This window comes from Crocuta crocuta, unplaced genomic scaffold (genome assembly GCF_008692635.1).
Source record: "Crocuta crocuta isolate KB4526 unplaced genomic scaffold, BGI_CrCroc_1.0 scaffold225, whole genome shotgun sequence".
Taxonomy (NCBI): domain Eukaryota; kingdom Metazoa; phylum Chordata; class Mammalia; order Carnivora; family Hyaenidae; genus Crocuta; species Crocuta crocuta.
In genome coordinates, this window is record NW_027530408.1 from 1,107,659 (window position 1) to 1,130,005 (window position 22,347).

The window sequence follows — 22,347 nt, forward strand, 5'->3', positions numbered from 1 at the left end:
TTTATTGCAGGCAATATTGTTATGGTAAGGGATTTATATACATCATCTCATTTATGTATAGTTCCATGTATGGAAACCCTGTGAATGGATGTTTTTATTCCTATCTTATATATAGAGAAAGTGAGGCACAGAGATCACATAATCAGGAGAATTTGAGTTTGAAGGTAAACTCAAGTTACTCTTCTCTATTCATCACCTATATTCCTATGTCCTCTCCCTGGGAAGGATGGAGCAAGTCGCTTTCATTATGAGCAAATTTTTTTAAACAGGAGTTGCCCTCAGAACGGAGTCAAGACATTAGGAACCTAACACCTCTAATTCGGTTTACCCCTAACTTCCAGACCCCTATTTCAAGCTCTTCTTTGGGGATGAACCTGCCGTAGAACGAAGCTGCTAGAAAGGGAGAGGTTCTTTTCTCAGACGAGAGCCAATGAGATGGCTGCATCATGTGAGTGGCACGTCGTTTGGCCAATGGGTTCAGCCCCTGAGGCCTCGCGAGAAGACGGGAGATTGGTCAGCAGCATGTGGGCCTTTGGGCGTGTCAGGTGAGTTGAGCCGGGATATCCTGAGGCCCGGCGGAGCCTGGCGACGGCTGGAGCTTGGTGAGTGGACGGGACACCGGTTTGGAAGACCAGAGAGGCCCAGCTGGTCCCCATGCAGGCCGGATGGGCTTTCGCTCAAGCTAGAGGTGGCGAGCGGCGGGAGGGGGTCCTTCCGGCCCACTGCGGACCCTCTGCCCTCAACCCCCCAATCCCAGGCGCGAGGGGCTGTGGGTCCCCGGGTGGGGCTGGGGTTGGGGCCCGGGCCAGGAAGTCGTTATTTGAGGCTGGGTGTGTAGGAGGAACACAGGAACTGGAAAAGGTGGGAGTAGTTGTGGCCAGAGGAGAGCATGAGAGTTATTTAGACGCAAGCGGTGAGTGGGAACCCCGGCAGTTATTGGTTTTGGGACTAGGATTTTATTCTGGGGTGGAAGGAGGGTAGGATTTGCCTACAGAAGCCTCCCTTCTGGTTAGCCCCCAAGTCCTAATTCCCCAGCCCAGAGCTTGCACCTGAAGACGTGGGGAAGGTAGGCCTGACCTGGGGCCTGTCCCTATCACGCCTTCTAACCAGCCAGCTCTTTGCTAACTAATCAAAGGAGAAAGTCTCTACTGAGGGAGGGCATTCTGGAGTAGGGGCCTGAATCCCTAGAAGTGATGATGGACATGAGGGAGGGGTGGAGAAAGAGGAGGATTCCAGAAATCCTGTAATTTGTAGGTATTATAGCGCCTCTCAGTGTGTGCTGGTTAGACAGCTGATTTCTTTGGGTGGTGTTGGGAAGATGTTAGCAAGGAGCCCAGGGCAACTGGAAAGGAGTTTAAACAATTAAACGGGAGAACTATTGTAGCCTTTAAGGAAGGGAGGTATATCCTGCCATTTTAGTTTTACATTTATAAGCTTAGTTAAAAATTAGAAGTTTGGTGTTTTTTGTTTGTTTTTTGTTTTGCCAGATCCTGAACTATAACCACCTGTAGTGTTGACTTAGAAATTCTGTCAGTCTTTATATGATGGCCTGGTTTCTTGTAGCTAATACTTAAGGCAAGTTTGCAAAAGTTAAGAAGAGGTTTGCTTCTCACTTAAGGATTTTTCAGGAATCGGGTGGATCAGGGCAATGAAGGAAGCTTTTTAAAGGAGTCCTGACTTCTGTAGATTATAAAGTGATTTTGAAGAGGCCTAATGGTCCTGAGATTTGAGGAGCTAGGAAGAGACTTATCCCTGGTTACCGGGGTGAGAAAAGCGTGTTAAATGTCACCCGTGAAACTCAGCGGGTATTGCAAGCTCAAAGCAGAAGGGTCTGCATCCTAGAGACTTCAGTTCCGGTAGGGTTTGAAAGAAGAGTTTTATAGAGAAGAATTGGGTAAAGATTCAGAGAAGCACCTATGGAGATCAAGGGGGAGATGGAATAGTTTAATGGGAAAGTAGATTGGGAAAAAAATTACAAGTCTAGTGGAGAAAAGAAAGACCAAAAATAGAGCAAACCCCATAAATATTTACTGACAGAATAATTTTGTGATATGATTATGTTAACTATGAGTTTGCTCATAAACCAAAATCCTTTCCATACATGAAAAGTGTTTCCTTGTGCAACAGGTAGTTAACTGGCGGGACTGAGTTCTCTGAGAGGCTATTTGGGTAGAAAATACAAGTACCTTTAAGGAGAGTTTGGCTTTTAAGGGCTTGCTGATAGAGAGTATTCAAAATTTTCTGCGCTAAATAGACCTTTTGAAGTGAATTGTTATAGGAGGCTTGTTTTATTACTGGTCTGACCTAATAAAATGTGTTTCGGAGGCACCTGGGTGGCTCAGTCAGTTGAGAGTTTGTCTCTTGATTTCGGCTCTGGTCATGATCCCATGGTTCTGCGATTGAGCTGCGTTGGGCTACTCACTGAGCATGGAGCATGCTTAAAATTCTCCCTCTCTCCTCCCCCACCCCTGGTGTGTGTGTGTGTGTTTGTGTGTGTGTGCGCGCGCGCGCGCTGTCTCTAAAAAACAAAACAACAAAAAAGCCCCCAGCTATGTTTTTAATGCTTTGTGAACCTGTCTTAAAGGAAAAGGAAAACAATTGGAACTCTTTAATCTTTATAAAATGAAATGTTGGCAGGTAATTAATCAGAATAGGATCGGCACCAGTGTCCTCTGCAGCGTTTCAATGGATCCTGTCCGACCACCCTTCCGGGGCTCCTCTGTGAACCCATCTCAGTGTGTGCGGATGCCTGGCTGTTGGCCGCAAGCTCCTAAACCTTTGGACTCCGCGCTGGGCAGGGCAGGACCTGCAGGCAGAGGCCTTGCGTTTGGAAAGCTGGGGGAACCAAGCCCCCGGAGTGGGGCAGCGCAAAGGGTAAGGCCATGTCTGGATGCAGATGTGGCAGTACAGCTTATCGTCACAGGAAATAACAGATTTCAGAGTGCTTAGAAAACTGAAGCCCTGTATGAAAAAAAAAAAGTTTGGGTTTTTTTGGTTGGTTGATTGGGTTGGGTTCGGTTTTTCTTTAACAAGTAATTGCATTCCAGGCATCTTTAAAATCCTGAAGTTGCAAGAGTTTAGAAAAAGTGCCTCATAAAGACTGCTAAATAGAGTTAGGTAAATGCCTTAGTCCTCTAGCTTCTATAGGTATAAATGTATATACATAAATGACAGGTTTAATGATAATAGTTTTTTGTTCTTTTCTAAGTGTTTAGATTTTCATGCTGGGTTTGGCTCTGTGATATTAGCAGCCACTCCTGCTTCTGAGGTAATAATTGTTAAGAAGGTTCCTTCCAGAAGGCTCCTTGCCCAAATCTTAAAGATCTTCAGCCATTGTTCTTAATATGTATACGCTTGCATGTATGTGCATTCTTAATCTCCTAATTATATACTAATTTTAAGAGTAGTGTTTGTAATTAAGAAATCTCAAATAATAAGTTAGCACATATAGGAAGAAGCTGATACGCAGTTATGACAATTTTAAGAGTTGACAGTGTCAAATGTAATATTCTATAGGAAGGAAATTGATGACATGTATTTTTACTTAGATGATTTTCTTGGATCTATAAGTGGCAGCTCTAACAAGTGTAACAGCAGTAACCTTTCAAAACTGCTGCAGGAAAACAGGAGCAAGTTTTGTTGGAGGTTAAGAAAAAAACACAGGGGCGCCTGGGTGGCTTAGTCGGTTAAGCGTTCGACTTTCGCTTAGGTCATGATCTCGCGGTTCGTGGGTTCGAGCCCCGCGTCGGGCTCTGTGCTGCCTGCCAGCTCAGAGCCTGGAGCCTATTTCAGAGTCTGTGTCTCCCTCTCTCTCTGACCCTCCCCTGCTCATGCTGTCTCTCTCTCTCTCCCCCCTAGAAATAAAAATATTTAAAAAAAAAAAAAAGGAAAAGAAAAAAACACAAACTTCAGATACTTTTAAATGATCCAGTTTTTCAGAAAATGTATTAACTAGTTTATGTGTTTCCTCTTACCTTGGGTGTATAGGAAATAAAATAGAAGAATTGCACTCTGTTAAACTGTACCATCAAATCATAGACGGTAGCTATATATATGCTTGAAAATCTAATATGACATAGTTAAAAATGTTTATTAAAAGTGTTTATTAGGGTGCCTGGGTAGCTTAGTCACTTAAACATCTAACTCTTGATTTTGGCTTAAGTCATGATCTCACAGTCATTGGATCAAGCCCTGAATTAGCCTCCATACTGAGCATAGAGCCTACTTGGGATTCATTCTGTCTCCCACTCCCATCTGCTGCACACACATGGATGTTCACTGTCTCTCAAAATAAGTAAATAAACATTTTCTTTTTTTAAAGGGTTTATTAAAGCTACTTAAAAATTTTTTATAAAGCATTTTTTCCTTTATTGTAGTATGTATAGAATTCAAAGATGATTTTTATTATTTACAAAGACTGTTAGAAAACCATCAGTAGGTGTCTTTTTTTTTGTTGTTGTTAGAAACATTTTTATTACATCTTCTTAAACACTTCACTACATTTGTTACGGAATGTGCATTATTTCCTGTCATTGAAATAACACTGTTAATTCACCTTAGAAATGAAATACATTCTGTATCTTAGAATTTTGAAATATATCTTAGAATAACTCTACTCTTTTCATAGGAATGTGTGGGTTTGGTCTCCATGTTCCGAGGACTGGGCCTTGAAACAGTGTCTCAGACCCCTCTGAAACGGGAAATGCCTCCACTAGGTATGTGGAAAACTAATTTGAAAAAAAATGTGGTATGTATGTATGGTTGGTTTGTTTTTAAATTCATACAGTTTATCTTCAGAAAAATAATTGTACATTAAAGTATCTTCAACTCACAGTTATAGTTGGGTTTTGGCCCTTCCGTTCAGGTAGAGGCATTTTAGGTCGAGGCTTGTCTACCAGTATGGTACGTAAGGACAGAGAAGATCCCCATCCCACTTTTCTGGATCCTTCAGTGCTGGCAGCTGGGGATAGCAAGATGGCAGAGACCTGTGTTGGTTGGAATAGGTGGGTACAGTTGCCTTCTAGGGTAAGTGTCAAATTCAGATGAAATAGCTCTGTAAGTCCAGAGAGAAACTCTGGAAAGTGTTGTATTATAAACAATGCATGGTTTTATATTAAAGAATGGACATTTTGTAAGGTAATCAGGAGCCCCTATCCAGGCAGTCATTGGAAAAGGGTAAAAAGTAGTCCTCCACTGGGCAGTTTATAATTTCATTTGCTCTGTTAAATTAACTTGTGTGGTTTTTTAACCTGGCTGATTCTAACTTCCACCTCAATTCTGCCATGAAAGTTGGCCCTGAGAGTCAGTATTAAGAGAAATTAGCAAAATGAGTCATGTAGATGCCTACATGGATCTGGAGAGAATCCCAAGGTTGGGTCCCTGTTGCTGACACCTCCAGGAAAAGAATGTAGACTTGGAGCAATCATTTAGATGGGGTGTAGATGGTTAATAAAATCCTGATTTGCTTCTCTTCTCAATGTTTCAGAGTGCTTGGAAGAGGAAGTTCGGATGTGTCTTTATTCCCTTTTGGAAGGGCAGCTGGTGGTATAGGCAGAGGAGTATACAAGGCTCCTGCCGCTCTCAGCTTGACTTCTCTGGATCCTGCCCAGCCGTCATCACTATCAACTCTGCCCTCATCCTCACCACACTCTCTGGATCACCCTTTACTTGGGGCTGTAGAACACAAGAAGTAAGTCTGGAGCACTGCCTTCTCTGCTTGGCAGTGATGTGGGGGGAGGCCTTCCCATAATATTGTAAATTGTGTCTAAACTCCTTTGTGGGTGGTAGCTACTGCAGGGTTTTTTGTTTTTGTTTTTGTTTGCCAGTGGAGGGAATGACAAAGAGGTGGGACAATTCCTGTTGAAGTAAAATGGGTTGATGGTATAGAAAGCATGTATCGGAGAGTGGATTCAAGTGATTTTTCATTCCCTTCTCAATTCAGACATAGCCAATTCTTTGTCACATTGAAGATAAGGAAATCATCTAGAAAGATATGGGAGCAGTTCTTCTTACTCAGTGGAACTAATTCTTGTGTTCTTAGTTAGTTGGCCTAGATTATTCCATTTATGTTACTGGAGCAAAGAAGGTGGACTTGCCTCTCTAATTAGAGACTACTAAGAATTTAGCTTCTAGCCTTCAAAGCCTGCTTTTGAGTGTCTTGTGTAAGCTAAGTGTGAAATATTACTTCCTTCAATGTTTTTTTCTTTCTTTTTATTTATTTTTTTTGTGGCATGAGTTGTTTGCATTTTTGTTTTAGGTATATATGCGTACTTCTGTTTATTTTTCAGAGAGCTTCTTGTGAAGCAAGGATCAAAAGGTACACCTCAATCTTTGGGATTGAATCTTATCAAAATACAGTGTCATAATGAAGCAGTTTATCAGTATCATGTGACTTTCAGGTATTCACAGCTTTTTTCTCTGTATTCACTTCTTAGAGAGCAGTAATGAAATAGTTTTCCTGGTATAATTGAATATTTTTCTGTGTGATTCATAATGAACCTCTGCCTACAATAATATACAAACTCCAGTCCTTGTGATAAATTTAAGGTTAACGTTATTTATATTTAGCTATATTACCATTTCAGATTTTATTTTATTTTATTTTTTTTACCATTTTATGCACCTGTAAGGATTTTCTGTGTAGTTAACGAAGCTTAAGTGCAGGGCCTTTTACCTGCATAGACCCTTTGCATAATCTTTTAACTTATTTTGTATCTATAACTTTGTATTCCTTGTCTTAAGGAGAGACCCCTTTCCCCCATTGGTGTGAGACCCACACCTCACAAAACCGAGATCCTCCTTGCATAAGTCTCCTACCATGATGGCTCTCCAGTGAAGGTCTATGACAAAATCTGAGAGTAAGGGGTGCCTGGGTGGCTCAGTCAGTTGAGTGCCGACTTTGGCTCAGGTTATGATCTCGCTGTTCATGGGTTTGAGCCCCACATGGGACTTGCTGCTGTTAATGCAGAGCCTGCTTTGGATCCTCTGTCCCCTCTCTCTCTGCCTCTCCCCCACTTACACACACTCTCTCAAACATGAATAAACATTTAAAAAAATCTGAGAAAAAATCATAGAAAATAAGTTCAATATTATATCAATAACTTCAGGGTTTCTCATTCTTGAAAATTAAAAATTCATTTTAGTTTATATTCTCTTTTAAAATCTCAGGAGAGTCATTAGCTGAAGATTATTAGCTGGAATTGTGAAAATGATGTTTTGGAGTATCTTTGGGGAGAAAATAGGAAGATGGAAGACTGAATTTTTGAAGCACAGCCACTAATTGGTACAAGAGGAATATGTGGAGTGTAAGAGAGAAGAAAGGAACAGTTAGGAGGAAATACCCTGAAGATAGATTATAAAGACCAAAGAAAGGCCTCCTTTAAATGATGAGGAGATGATTGACTTTGGCCACAGGAAAAAAAAGTTAACTGAATTTACTTTCAAGAGCACTCTTGTTGATTTTCTAGTAGCTTTGTTAGGGTTATGGAGAAAAAACTAGACTGAAAGAACCAAGGAGGGGCACCTGGGTGGCTCAGTTGGTTAAGCATCCGACTTGAGCTTAGGTCATGATCTCACAGTTTGTGATTTCAAGCCCCCCCGTTGGGCTCTCTGCTTTTAGCTTAGAGCCTGCTTCTGATCCTCTGTCCCTCTCTCTCTGTCCCTCCACATCTTGTTCTTTCTCTCTGTCTCTCTAAACAAACAAAACTTATAAAACTTAAAAAAGAAAAAAAACAACCAAGGAGAGCATAGGCCATGGGAAATAGCCAGTAAGCTGGCCACTTATTTAAAAAGTGTGTAAGAGGAATGAAAAATGCAATGATAGTTAAAGAGAATACTAGGATGATTGCTTCAAAGCTGAGCACATGTTACAGATGAAGAGAAGGAACTAAAAAAGAGGGTGAAATTGAACCCCTAAGAAGGGAGCATAATGGAACTAGGCCTGCTCTGGAATGTAAGGGAAAGGAGTGAGTATTAACAAGAGGGAAGAACCCTTTCTCTGGAAATAGATTGACAAATGCTCATGAAGCAGAAAGGAGTCTGAGCCTTCACAGGTCCTTGCATTGACTGGACAGTGAAAAAGACATGGATTTTATAAATTTCAAGATTGTAAATCTGGACCTTTAAAGCCACAATATGAAGAGGATGCCAGGCCATTAAGAGGATACTGAGAAGATGTATTATAGTGGATCGGTCATCCTGTGGCTTCCTTGTATTATGTGACAGAAGTCCAGAAAGACCATTTTAATTTTTATTTAAAAAATATTTTTTAATGTTTGTTTCTTTTTGAGAGACAGAGCACAAGCAGAGGAAGGGCAGAGAGGAAGGGAGACACAGAATCCGAAGGAGGCTTCAGGCTCTGAGCTGTCAGCACAGAGCCTGATGCGGGGCTCGAACTCACAAACTGTGAGCTCATGACCTGAGCTGAAGTCGGACGTTTAACTGACTGAGCCACCCAGGCAACCCTAATTTTTTAATCTTTCATCATGTACTTGAAAACACTTCACTCTTTTAAGCCCTAGATTTCTTTAAACTTTGCAGTTAGAGAAGAGATTGTGTTACTGAGATGAAATGGGACAGTCATGTCAAAGTAGCTACTGGAGCTTTTCAAAGTTGTAAGATTTGTGACAATGAATCAATAAAAAGTAGAAATTGCCACAAGTGAAAAAAAGAGTAAAATCCTATTTTTATTATTTATTTTTTTAAATTTTAGGGTGCAAGTGGGGGAGAGGGGCAGAGAGAGAGTGAGAGAGAGAGAATCCCAAGTAGGTTCCACACTCAGTGCAGAGCCAGACTTGGGGCTGGATCCCACAACCCCAGGATCACGACCTTAGCTGAAATCATGAGTCATACCCTCAACTGACTGAGCCACCCAGGTGCCCCATAAAATCATGTTTTTAAAAAGTTCTTTTTAAAGTGTGTATCTCTGCAGGTTCTGGAGCAGGGATTGCAAACTATGGCTGGCCTGCAGGGCAAATCTGGCCCACCACCTGTTTTGTAATAAAGTTTTACTGGAACATAACCAGGGTCATTGGTGTATATATATCGTCTGTGGTGCTTTGGTGCATGTTGGTCTAGTTGTGTAGCTATACCAGAGACCATGTGGCCTGTAAACCCTAAAATATTTGTGATCAGGTCCTTTACTGAAAAACTTTTCTGACTCTCTTGTCTAAAATCTGGAAAAACATGCGCTGACATGCCAAGGCAGTTGTCTTTGGGTAGCGGGCTTTTTTCTGTGGGCAGGTATTCTTGGGTTGAAGTTCCTTTTGTAGTTAGGTAAACTGTATTGAATTTTTAATATGACCACTAGATGGAGCAATAGTTACAAGTGATTATTTGTTTCTCTAACAGACCTATTAGAGAGGTAATAAAGGCTGCTGTTTGAGCAAAATGAAGTAAAATCCTTTTTGTTTTCTAGCCCCAATGTGGAGTGCAAAAGCATGAGGTTTGGCATGCTGAAGGACCATCAAGCTGTCACCGGCAACGTTACTGCTTTTGATGGATCCATTCTCTATCTGCCTATTAAGCTTCAGAAACAAGTGAGACCAAATAGGAAATATATTTTGGAATGAAACCTAAGAGAGTTCTGGTTCTTTGAGTGGTAGGAAGTCACAGACATCCTGACGTTTGAGTTGTTCTTTTCTATTCTTAGAGGGAAAACAGACTTCTCTGTAACAATGAAATGTCAAACTAAGACACTTTTTCATTTGCATTCTCCAAGAACTCCCTTCTTAAATAAGAAGAGTGGTTGGAAGCCTGTGAACTCAGTGATAGGGAATGGTTTAAGATTTAAATGCAAAGGGATCTATGGCTAGTCAATTCTCCATTAATTTCTCTTGTCAAATCCTTTCTTAAATCCTTGTTATCATGCTGTGATTTTGCCCAGTGTGGAAAGCACAGTGAGGGGAAAGTAGAAAATATAGTTAAGGTATTTTAGTGTTTTCTAGAACACATTGGATTAGATTAGGGCTTGGTAGTTTTGTCTTTTTTTTTTTTTTTACTTGCATATATTTATTTGTTAGGTCCTTGAGTTGAAAAGTCAAAGGAAAACTGACGATGCAGAGATCAGCATTAAGATTCAGTTGACAAAGATCCTGGAGCCCTGTTCTGACTTGTGCATTCCTTTCTACAATGTTGTTTTCCGTCGGTGAGAAAACAGCTTATTTTCTTTAATCGTAGTCTTGTGTTTGTAACAGTGCTTTTCAAGAAGGTTGGGGTATACTACAGTTCCTATCGAAATAAGTTTGGAAACATTTAATAAATAAATGGATGGTATTGAGGCTAACTTATTCAAACCTTATGCCAAGTGATTAGCCAGATTTGGGTACAATGAAGGTAGGTAGTGGGATGGGTTCTTTTGGAATCATTCAGGAACTTTAAAAGCAGGTGTTTATATTGCATAATTTAATGGTGTTACTGATGGAGCTACTCAAAGTGGTAGTGTACAAAAATTTTTGCTGGAGGAATTTTTTCTAGGTCCCTTGAGTTTTTGGATACAGACAGCTCATAAGTTTTTAACTTTTTATAAGATCCAAATTTTCATTAAAACTGATTCCTATACCATCTCTTTTTAAATGAAACACAGAACCTAATTTCTACCTAATAAGCTGAACTACCAGGACAAACATAACTTCCTATGCCAGAGTGATCTTTACAAACAAAAATTGACTCTCTTGCATTCTTTGTAGTTAATAGTGAAAAATAAGGTAAATTGAACCTGGAAATTCAACTCAGTTTTTGGTTACCTAGTAAGACAAGCTGTTGTCAATTGTATATACCCCAGGATAATGCTTCATTAATTTTTCTTTTTCTTTTGGCAAGGGTGTTCTTAGCATTAAAGCTGTACTGTGCAGGGGCGCCTGGGTGGCTTAGTTGGTTAAGCGTCCGGCTTTCGCTTAGGTCATGATCTCGCGGTTCGTGGGTTCGAGCCCTGCGTCGGGCTCTGTGCTGACTGCCAGCTCAGAGCCTGGAGCCTATTTCAGAGTCTGTATCTCCCCCTCTCTCTGACCCTCCCCTGCTCATGCTGTCTCTCTCTCTCTCTCTCCTAGAAATAAAAAATAAAAATATATTTTAAAAAAAGTTAAAAAAAAAATAAAGCTGTACTGTGCAAAGGGCATCAAAATTTTTGGCACTTCGGGCTTCAAAAGGAAAATATAGCTAAGAAGAATAGAGCTTAACTTTTTGGATTCTTCTCTAGAAGATCTATATTTGCTCTTTATTTCAGGGTAATGAAACTTTTAGATATGAAGCTTGTGGGGAGAAACTTTTATGACCCTACAAGTGCTATGGTTCTACAGCAACACAGGTCAGTGGTGTTTTTCTCTTCCTCACTTTTTGAATGTTCTGGAAATTTTTCGTTGTATCTGTACCATATTTAGTACAGAAATCTCGACGGTATTTTATGATTGTAAATACAATTTATCAGTTAAATCCATTCCCATAATTTAGTTTTTTTAGTTAAGTTCACAATGATGTTGATTTAATTTGATTCATGGTGCTTTTTCCATTGTTATTAGGGAGAAGGGCATTATTTACTCAGTTGTTTCAAATGGGGACAGAGAATTATCTGTGCCCCTTTTAGAACCATAAGATAAAGTTCACCTTTCTCTTCAGGTTGCAGATCTGGCCAGGCTATGCAGCTAGCATCCGAAGAACAGATGGAGGTCTTTTTCTGCTAGCTGATGTCTCCCATAAGGTCATTAGGAATGATTCAGTGCTGGATGTCATGTGAGTGAATGGTGGGATCTACTTTTAACAAGCTAACATTTTTTTTTTTGAAAAGTTTAGTAATAGCTGGTAATAAATATAGATTGGCCATTGTTCTGTTTGGATTTTAAATTGTAGAACTAATTAAGGGTAATGAATGTATGTGCTCTATTGATAAGTCTTGCTGAGGTGGGTATTTAAATGGAGACTTGCTGTACTTTGAGGAAGAATTGTATTTAATTCTCTGGTTAAGAAGGCTTGGTTTAAAACACACACACCCTGGGGTGCCTGGGTGGCTCAGTTGGTTAAGCGTCTGACTTTGGCTCAGGTCGTGATCTCATGGCTCACAAGTTTGAGCCCTGCTTCCAGCTCTGTGCTGACAGCTCAGAGCCTGAAGCCTGCTTTGGATTCTGTGTCTCACCCTCTCTCTGCCCCTTCCCCACTAGTATGTGTTTGCATGTTCTCTCTTTATCTCTCAAAAATAAACATTAAAAAAAGTTTAAAAAAAACCTCACACGCATCCTGGGTTTTTGTTTAAATGTGTTACTATATTGAATCGTTTACTATAGTAAATACAGATGTGTACAATTTGTAATGGTTTCATGAAATCCTATTTTATAGATAAATCTGCGTTCATGGGTGATTCTATAAGGCTATGTACTTAGAAACGGAATCACTTAATGAAAGGGCTGAACATGATAGAGGCTTAAAAATATATACTAAAAATACTTAAATGTACATTGACAAACTATTCTCTAGAAGACTTTAGTTCATTTTTTCACCAGCTGTGTACAGCTACTAGGTATTATCAGGCTTGTAAATCTTTGCTTATCTGATAAATGGATTCTTTGATTCAGTGTGCATTTGAGCTCCAATTGTATACCAGAGCCTTGGGATGTACCATTAATATAATAAAGAAAGATCCTTCTCCTTGTGGAGTTTACATTGTAGTCAGTCGTGAACAATAAATAATACACATAAGCAAATTGTATAGTGTACTAGAAGTGTTGAGAGCTTTGGAAGGAAAAAAAAGAACATCGGTTAGGAGAGATCAGGAGTACCAGGGGTGGGATGGGGTAGGTTGGAGAGGTGTAATTTTAGAGTGGCCAAGTCGTTTGAGCCAACACTTGGAGGAGACAAGGGATTTAGTCAGGTGAATATATGGTCGAAGGGACTTGTTGCCAGAGAGACAGCTGTGATAGTCATTTAAAAGAACCAAATATGCCTGGCTGTTTTCAGGGAGTGGCAGGAAAGCCAGGATGGCAAGAGCAGAGCCAAACCAGAGTGGTGGGAGGATGGAGAAGGCGGAAGAAATGGCAGTATAGGGCTTTAAAGGCTACTGTAAGGATTTTTAGCTTTTCCTTTGAGGGAAGTGCAGGACTTGTGGCTGGAGTAACATGATGTGGCCTGAGTTGTAAAGAATTCCTCCCATTGCTGTGTGGAGGAGAGACTTGAAAAGGTGGGGATAGAAGTGGGGTGACCAACCAGGAGTCTCGGTGATGACATGAAGATGGCAGCAGTGGAGGTGGTGAGAAGTGGTTGGCTCCTGGTTTTATTTGTGTGTGTGTGTGTGTGTGTACATATGCATATATATATGTATATATACATATATATGTACACACACACATATATATACATATGCATATATATATAAAAGTTTATTTTTGACAGCCAGAGCATGAGTGGGGAAGAGGCAGAGGGAGAGAGAGAATGAGTATTCCAAGGAGGCTCCACAGTGCCTTTGGAGAGCCCGAAGCAGGGCTTAAACCCATGAATCAGGAGATCATGACCGGAGCCAGAGTTGGAAGTTTACCGAGCTGAGCCACCCAGGTGTTCCCCGGATATATTTTGAAAATAGTGCTGAATCAGTTTCCTTTCCAGTCTTAACCATTAAGTATGTTAGTTGTGAGGTTTTTTTTAGGTTTTTTTAGATGCCCTTTTTCACATTGAGGAAGTTCCATTTTATTCCTTTTTATTGAGTGTTTTTATCATGAAATACTCTTGGGTTTTGTCAATTGTTTTTTATAATAAAAACACTAAAAAAAAAAAATCTTCCTTTTAGGGTGCCTGGGTGGCTCAGCCGGTTAAGCATCCAACTCTAGATTTCAGCTTAGGTCATGATCTCACAGTTCGCGGGTTCAAGTCCCACATCAGGCTCTGTGCTGACAGTGCAGAACCTGCTTGGACTTCTCTCTCTCTCTCTCTGTCTGTCCCTCCTCCCCCATTTCTCTGCCTCTCCCCTGCTTGTTCTCTCTCCAAATAAATAAACTTTATAAAAAGTCCTTTTTAAATTGATCTTTGGATGTTAAATCAACCTTGCATTCATGGGATAAATGTCAGTTGCTCATGGTATATAATTTTTTTCTGTATGTTGCTGGATTTGGTTTGCTTGTATTTCGTTGAGGATTTTTGTCTTTATTCCTTAATGTTTTATTTATTTCTGAGAGAGAGCGAGCGAGTGAGAGAGAGAGCGCGTGACCAGGGGAGGGTCAGAGAGAGAGGGAGACACAGAATTTGAAGCAGGCTCCAGGCTCTGAACTAGCTGTCAGCACAGAGCCTGATGCAGGGCTCAAACCCACAAACCATGAGATCATGACCTCAGCAGAAGTCGGATGCTCAACCGACTAAGCCACCCAGGCACCCCTTTGTCTGTATTCCTAAAATCTGTATCTTTCTTGTGATGCCTTTGCCTGATTTTGATATCTCTGGATTACTGTTCTTATAGGAAGCGTTGGGAAGTATTCCCTTCCTCTTGTGTTTTTTGAAAGAGTTTGTGAAGGATTGGAATTCATTTTCCTTTGATTGCTTGGTAGAAAGTCAACAGGGAAGCCAAATGGGCTTTGGTTTTTCTTTGTGTGCAGTTTTTAAATTACTAATTCAGTTTCTGTACATATTAGATATTTTCAGGTTTTCTATTTTTGGTTCAGTTTTGGTAGCTTGTGTCTTTCTAGGAGTTTGTCCATTTCATTTAGGTGATCTAATTTGTTAGCATATTGCTGTTCAAAGTGTTCTCTTATAATTCTTTTTATTTCTTTAAGCCCAATTGTGATGTTCCCTCTTGAATTCCAGAGTTTAGAAATCTGATTCTCCTTTTTTCATAGGTAGTGTAACTAAAGGTTTGTCAGTGTTGTTGACCTTTTCAGAAAACCAGTATTTGATGTTGATTTTCTTTATTTTTCTCTTCTCTGTTTCCTTAATTCCCACTCTTCTTCCTTTTGCATACGTAAGGTTTAGTTTGCTCTTCTCCAGTGTCTTGAGGTGTGAAAGGTTAGTTTATTTGGGATATTTTTTCTTTTTAATATAGGTTTTTACAGCTATAAATTTCCCTCTAAGTAATGCTTTATCTGTATCCCGTACATTTTGTTATGTTGCATCTTCATTTATATCTAACTCAAAATATTTTCTGCTTCCTTTGTGATTTCTTGTTTGATCCCTTGATTATTTAGGGGAGGGAGTTATTTAATTTCCATATATATGTGAGTTTCCCGAATTTCTTCTGTTTTTGATTTCTAATTTCATTCTGTTGTGGTTGGACAGCAGGATTGTATTGTATTTCTATCCTTTTATATTTATTGAGGTTTGTTCTATGATTTAGCATATGATATATACTGGAGAATGTTCTGTGTGCACTTTGGACATTGTAATTTTAACTCAAATTTTTTATTTTACATTTATTAAGGAAAGTGCCAGAATCAGAACAGCTATGGTATACCTTTATATTGGAAGCAGAAATTCTTCCAAGGAGACTTTCAGACCTTTGACATAGGCAAACTTATGACAAATAAGAAAGAGAAGCACTAAAGTTGTCTAAGGATATGTGTTTGTGAATCCTATTTCAGGTTCCAACCACAGATAGGAAGGGCCACGAAATCAGTGACCCAACTATCTTTGACCCTGGAATTTGAACTAAATAAACACAGTGATCTTCTTTCACAAATTGCCAAGACAAGAAGTACCTTCCTAATGTTTGACCACTTGCTTTTTTACAAATTGGTTGTTGGACTAATGGACCTCCAACTATGATGTTTCTGAAGTGGATTAGCTCGGTTATCTGGACTTATCTGGTTTATGCCTCCATGCATTCTCTATAGAACACTCTAGTACATTTAACAGAGACCAGGAAATCCAGGGCAAAACAAAAACATCTGAGAGAAGACTTTATGCATCTAGACAAATAATAGCAAAAGCAAAGTAAGCAAATGGAGATAATCAAGTTAATGGCAAAAATAGTTTTCAAATGGTATTCCCTCAAAACAAAGACTTGAATCCAAACAATGACCTTTTTTTTTCTTTTTAATTTTACATCCATGTTAGTTAGCATATAGTGCAATAATGATTTCAGGAGGAGAATCCAGTGATTCGTCTCCTACATATAACACTCATTGCTCATCCCAGCAATTGTCCTCCATTATTAATGCCCCTTGTCCATTTAGCCCACCCCCCCCGACCCCTCCAGCAACCCTCAGTTTGTTCTCTGTGTTATGTTTTGTCCCCTTCCTTGTTGTTTTTTAGATTTTTTTAATGTTTGTTTATTTTTGAGAGAGACAGAGTGCAAACAGGAAAGGGGCAGAGAGAGAGAGAGAGGGAGACACAGAATCCAAAGCAGCCTCCAGGTTCTGAGCTGTGCGTCAGCACAGAGTATGATGGGGACTCAAACTCACAGACCCCCAAGATCATTACCTGAGCCAAAGTCAGACGCTTAACTGACTGAGCCACCCAGGTGTACCTCTCCCCCTGTTTTAATATTATTTTTGCTTCCTTTCCCTTATGTTCATCTGTTTTGTATCTTAAATTCCACATATGAGAGAAGTCCTATGATATTTGTTTTTCTCTAATTTCACTTAGCATAATATAGGCCAGTTCCGTCCACGTTGTTGTAAATGGAAAGATTTCACTCTTTTTGAGTGCCGAGTAGTATTCCATTGTGTTTGTTTGAATCACATACATGTGTCGATGGGCATTTGGGCTTTTTCCATACTTTGGGTATTGTCAGTAGTGCTGCTATAAACAGTGCATGTACCCTTTTGAAACAGCACACCTGTATCCTTTAGAGAAATATCTAGTAGTATAATTGCTGGTCGTAGGGTAGTTCTAGTTTTCTTTTTTTGAGGAACCTCCATACTGTTTTCCAGAGTGGCTGCACCAGTTTGCATTCCCACCAGAGTGCACAAGGGTTCCTCTTTCTCTGGATCTTCGCCAACATCTGTTGTCACCTGAGTTGTTAATTTTAGCCATTCTGACTGGTGTGAGGTGGTATCTCATTGTGGTTTTGATTTGCATTTCCCTGATGATGAGTAATGTTGAGCATTTTGTCATGTGCCTGTTAGCCATGTGGATGTCTTACTTGGAAAAGTGTTTTTTCATGTCTTTTGCCCATTTCTTCACTGGATTGTTTCTTGGGTGTTGAGTTTGATAAATTTTCTTTATAGATTTTGGATTCTACCCTTTTGTCAGAAATATCATTTGCAGATATCTTCTCCCATTCTATAGGCTGCCTTTTAGTTTTGCTGATTATTTCCTTTACTGTGTAACAGCTTTATATCTTGATGTAGTTCTGGTAGTTCATTTTTGCTTTTGTTTCACTTGCCTCTGGAGACATGTTGAGTAAGAAGTTGCTGTGGCCAAGGTCAAAGAGATTTTGCCTGCTTTCTCCTCTAGGATTTTGATGGCTTCCTGTGTTATGGTTAGGTCTTTCATCTATTTTGAGTTTATTTTTGTGTATGGTGTAAGAAATGGTCCAGGTTCATTCTTCTGCATGTTGCTATACAGTTTTCCCAGCACCATTTGCTGAAGAGGCTGTCTTTATTCCATTGGATATTCTTTCCCGCTTTGTCAAGGATTAGTTGGCCATATATTTGTGGGTCCATTTCTGGGTTTTCTGTTCTTTTCCATTGGTCTACATGTGTTTTTGTGCCAATCCCATACTGTCTTGATGATTACAGCTTTGTAATATAGGTTAAAGTCTGATTGTGATGCCACCAGCCTTGGTTTTCTTTTTCAAGATTGTTTTGGCCATTTGGGCATTTTTCTGGTTCCATACAAATTTTAGGATGTTTTGTTCTAACTCTGTGAAGAATGCTTATGTTATTTTGATAGGGATTGCCAAACAATGACTTCTAACCTGAAAGGTCATTAGACAGGCAACTAAAGCCTAATGAAGCTTTTCAACATTCAGTTTGTTGTTGGGATTGACTCACTACAGCAGATCTTGAGGACAAATGGAATTAAGCACAAAAGCCTCACCCCGTGAGTGCATCTGTTCATCTGAAACTCCTAGATTGTTGCTGAGGAAGAGCTTCCATAGTTACCTTGGTGAAACCCCCAGAATTGTCAAAGAATGATGGGACTTTTGTTCTATATGAAATAAAGAAAAAGCTGACTTCCTGCTTATTACAGTATAAAGAGACTGCTGACATTGTATAGAATATTGGAGAGGTATAGGGTTCAGGAATGCAGCCTTGCAGAGGGGCAAGCAGTAGAAAGTGAAGGCCTGGTTGCTCAAGTAGTCTGTTGTTGATTGATTAGTACTCTGTGGGATGCTTATCGGATTAAGGTGTTCCTCAATTTACAGAAACAAGGGGGTGACATTGGTTAGATAGCTTGCAAGAGTATGTTTTCTGAGCTGACTTGATATAGATATATTAAACAGGTTTAAAACTGGATCATATGGGGGCGCCTGGGTGGCTTAGTCGGTTAAGCGTCCGACTTTCGCTTAGGTCATGATCTCGCGGTTCGTGGGTTCGAGCTCCGCGTCGGGCTCTGTGCTGACTGCCAGCTCAGAGCCTGGAGCCTGTTTCAGTCTGTCACTCCCTCTCTCTCTGACCCTCCCCTGCTCACGCTGTCTCTCTCTCTCTCGCCTAGAAATAAATAAGAAAAACATTAAAAAAAACTGGATCATATGGGGATGCTTGTGTGGCTCAGTTGGTGGAGCATCTGTCTGACTTAAGCTCAGGTCATGATCTCACAGTTCATGTTTGTTCTGATAGTGTGGAGCCTGCCTGGAATTCTCTCTCTTTCCCTTTCTCTCTGCCCCTCCCCTGCTCATTCCCCCCCCCCCAAAAAAAGTAAATAAACATTAAACATGATTTTAGGGGCACCTAGGTGGCTCAATAGGTTAAGCATCTGATTTCTCTCAGGTCATGATCTCTGGGTTCTTGAGTTCAAGCCCTGCATTGGGCTCTGCATTGACAGTGCGGAGCCTGGTTGGGATTTTCTCTCTCTCTCTGTTTCAAAATAAATGACTTAAAAAAAAATTTTTTTTAACTAGATCTTACAGCTACTGATTAACGTGGCTGCAAAACTGTATTTTCCAAAGTTTGTGATGATTTCTTTTTTAATTTCCAGTAGCTTATGAAAGTTTTATGTTATCATTTGGTTTTATTTTTTAATTTCTTACACATTAACATTAACTTAATAATTTATTTTATAAATGATTAGCAAGTTTTCATATCCATTTTTTAATGATACTTTTTTCCCCTCACTAACTTGAAATGCCACTAGAGATCACTGGACACTCAATTTTAACATATATTTCAGTCCCATCTGGATCTTTTATTCTATTAGGTTAATTTTTTCGTTTTTCAGGTTTAGTTGGGCACAGTTGACACGATCAACCTTATACATTTAAAGGATACAATTTTATGAGTTTTAACATACCTACATATCTATGAAACATCACAGTGAAGACATGTACATATCCATTTCCCACTCAAAATTTACTCATGTCTCTTTCAGACCTCTCTATACTTTTGTTTTCCTCTGCCCTCCATGGGCAGCAAGCACTGATCTGGTTTCTGCCACTAGAAATTAGTTTGTATTTTCTAGAATTTTCTGTAAGTGGAATTATATGGCATATACTCACTTTTTGTTTTTCTGTTATTTGGTCTGTTTTCAGCATGATTTTAAAAATTTTAATCTTAGGAGAGAACTTAAAGTGAAATAGGTACAGTTTAAAACCATTGATTTCTGGGGTGCTTGGGTGGCTCAGTCAGTTAAGCATCTGACTTCAGCTCAGGTCATGATCTCATGGTTCGTGGGTTCGAGCTCCACGTTGGGCTCTGTGCTGACAGCTAGCTCAGAGCCTGGAGCCTGTCTTCAGATTCTGTATCTCCCTCTCTGTCTGACCCTCCCTTGCTCACGCTGTCTCTGTCTCTGTCTCTCTCTCTCTCAAAAAATAAATAAATAAAAATATAAAATAAAAGCATTGATTTTTATCTACTTTTCATGTTTTTTTTTTTTTTTTTTTTTTTTTAATTTATTTCTAGGAGAGAGAGAGACAGCATGAGCAGGGGAGGGTCAGAGAGAGAGGGAGTGACAGACTCTGAAACAGGCTCCAGGCTCTGGGCTGGCAGTCAGCACAGAGCCTGATGCGGGGCTCGAACCCATGAACCGCGATATCATGACCTAAGCGAAAGTCGGACACTTAACCGACTAAGCCACCCAGGCGCCCCTTTATCTACTTTTCGATGTTGAATATTGGACTAACAAGATATAGATCTATATTCTTTATCTCTTGTTTTCCTTAGTCCATTTTTAGCTTTTTCTTAATTGTGCCTCCCTCCTGCACATCTTCCACCTACCTTTTCAGATGCAAAAGATGTTTAGGGGAAACAGATTGGTGAGAGAATATTAAAAACTGTCATGAAGGAGTTTGAAAAGAAATTACAGCTTAAAAAGTATTTGAATATAGATTCTATGCTAGTGGTTGCTTTTGACTTCCACAACTACATACATATATAGTGAACTGTGTTTATAGTCATCTTTTCCTTGTATTTAACCTATCAGAATAAGGCCACACACACATACACACACACACACACACACACACACACACACACTGCATCTGGCATGTATCAAGCACTAATGATGATGGAGATAATATTTATAAGCACTTACACAGTTCTTTTATCTTTGCTAGGCGCTGATCTCAGTGCTTCATTTAAGTATAAAGTCATTGTGTTCTCTCAACAACACTATGAGTTAGGTTCTTTCACTGACCCCACTTTCACATGAGGAAACCAAGGCACAAAGACCAGTAACTCACTCAAAATCTCATAGGCCAGTCAGTGGAAGACACAAGATTTGAACCCAGGCACTTTGGCTCTGGGTCTGTCATCATGTTGAACAACTTCAGGTGTCTGATGATCTTCATCACATACTACAGTATTTCTTAGGGAGAGTTCTGCAGGACGTCAATTACTCAGAGTGGTAATGAACTGAATGTTCATTCGTGAGGTAAGAAGGAAAAAGGTGGGAGGAATCTGTGGTTAAATACATTGGAGGTAAATCAAGCTCAGTAGGTGTGTTTCTTATATGTTGTGAATCTCTAAACAGGGCTTATATGCAGAATGGACTCAACTTTTTTGATTGTAGAACCTTTTCCACACTTCCTTGCAACCTCAAGGGACCGGTGCTCCTGAAGAATATACCCTGGGTGACACTGACCCACAGAAAAAGGTCCAAGCTCTGATCCTTGACTTACAAGGACATTTACATCTGGTCCCTGCCTATTTTCAGCCCATGCTTACCATCTTCTGTCCCTGTTCCGCCTCCTTGCCCTCCCCATCCCAGATCCCTGTTTGTCCCCTGCATACTGCTGCCTCTGCCTGGAGTGTCACTTATTCCTCTGCCCTGGTATTTCTGCTTGGCAGATTGCTCCTTCAAGTATCAGCTACCTCTGTAAACGTTCCTGGACTCCCTGGGCATATTCAGACTTGCCTTCTGTGAGTTACCTGTGTTGGCTTGTTCACAGCACTGTTTTGAGGTTACCGTGAGGGTACATTTATCTGTGGTGAGTCTGTTCATCTGCATCTTTAGCATCTTCACCAGTGCTGTATAATGATAGGTACTTGTAATCCTTTCCATTAGCTCAAAAGGGCAAATATAGTTGAAAGAATGTTTTGTTGTTCCAATGTAGACTATCCTAATAGTGATGACACAGAATCATTATTTTGAAGATTAAATACCATGTTTGAAGGCAAACTGTGAATTTTATTACTTTATAGTTGCTGTTTTTAATTCGACTTTTATTTTTTCACTATTTTTTATTGATTTGGGGGTTTTTTTTGGTAATATTAAAAAGAAAAGCGATGAGAATCCTATCTCTTACAAAAGACAACTGGAGCCTTCTGGTGCTATATAGCTGTGATCATACCCCTGAGGTACTTATTTGTATCCCCTATCCTTTTCATTGTGCTCTGCATGTACAGGTATGATTCAAAAGTCTATTGTCTCTTTCCAAAGGCATGCTGTGTACCAGCAGAATAAAGAAAACTTCCAGGATGAGTGCACTAAACTTCTGGTTGGCAATATTGTTATAACCCGATATAATAATCGTACCTATCGCATTGATGATGTGGATTGGAATAAGACACCAAAAGATAGCTTCACAATGTCTGATGGGAAGGAGATCACATTCTTGGAATACTACAGGTAGAAAGAAGACACTGACTGGGCTTGGGCTTTCGAGAGGGTGTGGAATTGTAGTCTACCATTCTCTAGCAGGATATTGCGTTCCATGGTAGCATACAGCAGGACACTTTTAAAATAATTGGATTGGTAATGTACCTAAGATTGAACTTGTTTGTGGGATTTGATTTGAATATGCTACCCTTACAATTTCATTTATTTTAGTACATTTGGAAG

At 39.9% G+C, this 22,347-nt stretch overlaps 1 protein-coding gene across 2 annotated transcripts in view; it reads left to right on the plus strand.

Annotated features, from left to right (window-relative positions):
• The first annotated feature begins 571 nt into the window (after window positions 1-571).
• The window catches only part of PIWIL2 (piwi like RNA-mediated gene silencing 2), a 69,578-nt gene continuing 47,802 nt past the window's right edge, over window positions 572-22,347 (plus strand). The window contains exons 1-11 of one of the 2 annotated variants that reach the window (XM_077766605.1): window positions 572-602; window positions 2,638-2,874; window positions 4,628-4,715; window positions 4,865-5,003; window positions 5,486-5,689; window positions 6,288-6,398; window positions 9,416-9,536; window positions 10,020-10,144; window positions 11,222-11,302; window positions 11,611-11,724; window positions 21,946-22,134. In XM_077766605.1, coding sequence (XP_077622731.1) covers window positions 2,686-2,874; window positions 4,628-4,715; window positions 4,865-5,003; window positions 5,486-5,689; window positions 6,288-6,398; window positions 9,416-9,536; window positions 10,020-10,144; window positions 11,222-11,302; window positions 11,611-11,724; window positions 21,946-22,134 — 1,361 coding nt within the window. In that variant the 5' untranslated portion in view covers window positions 572-602; window positions 2,638-2,685. Of the gene's footprint in view, window positions 603-2,500; window positions 2,875-4,627; window positions 4,716-4,864; window positions 5,004-5,485; window positions 5,690-6,287; window positions 6,399-9,415; window positions 9,537-10,019; window positions 10,145-11,221; window positions 11,303-11,610; window positions 11,725-21,945; window positions 22,135-22,347 lie in introns of those variants that run through there. The other variant, XM_077766604.1, reaches the window with a different exon arrangement.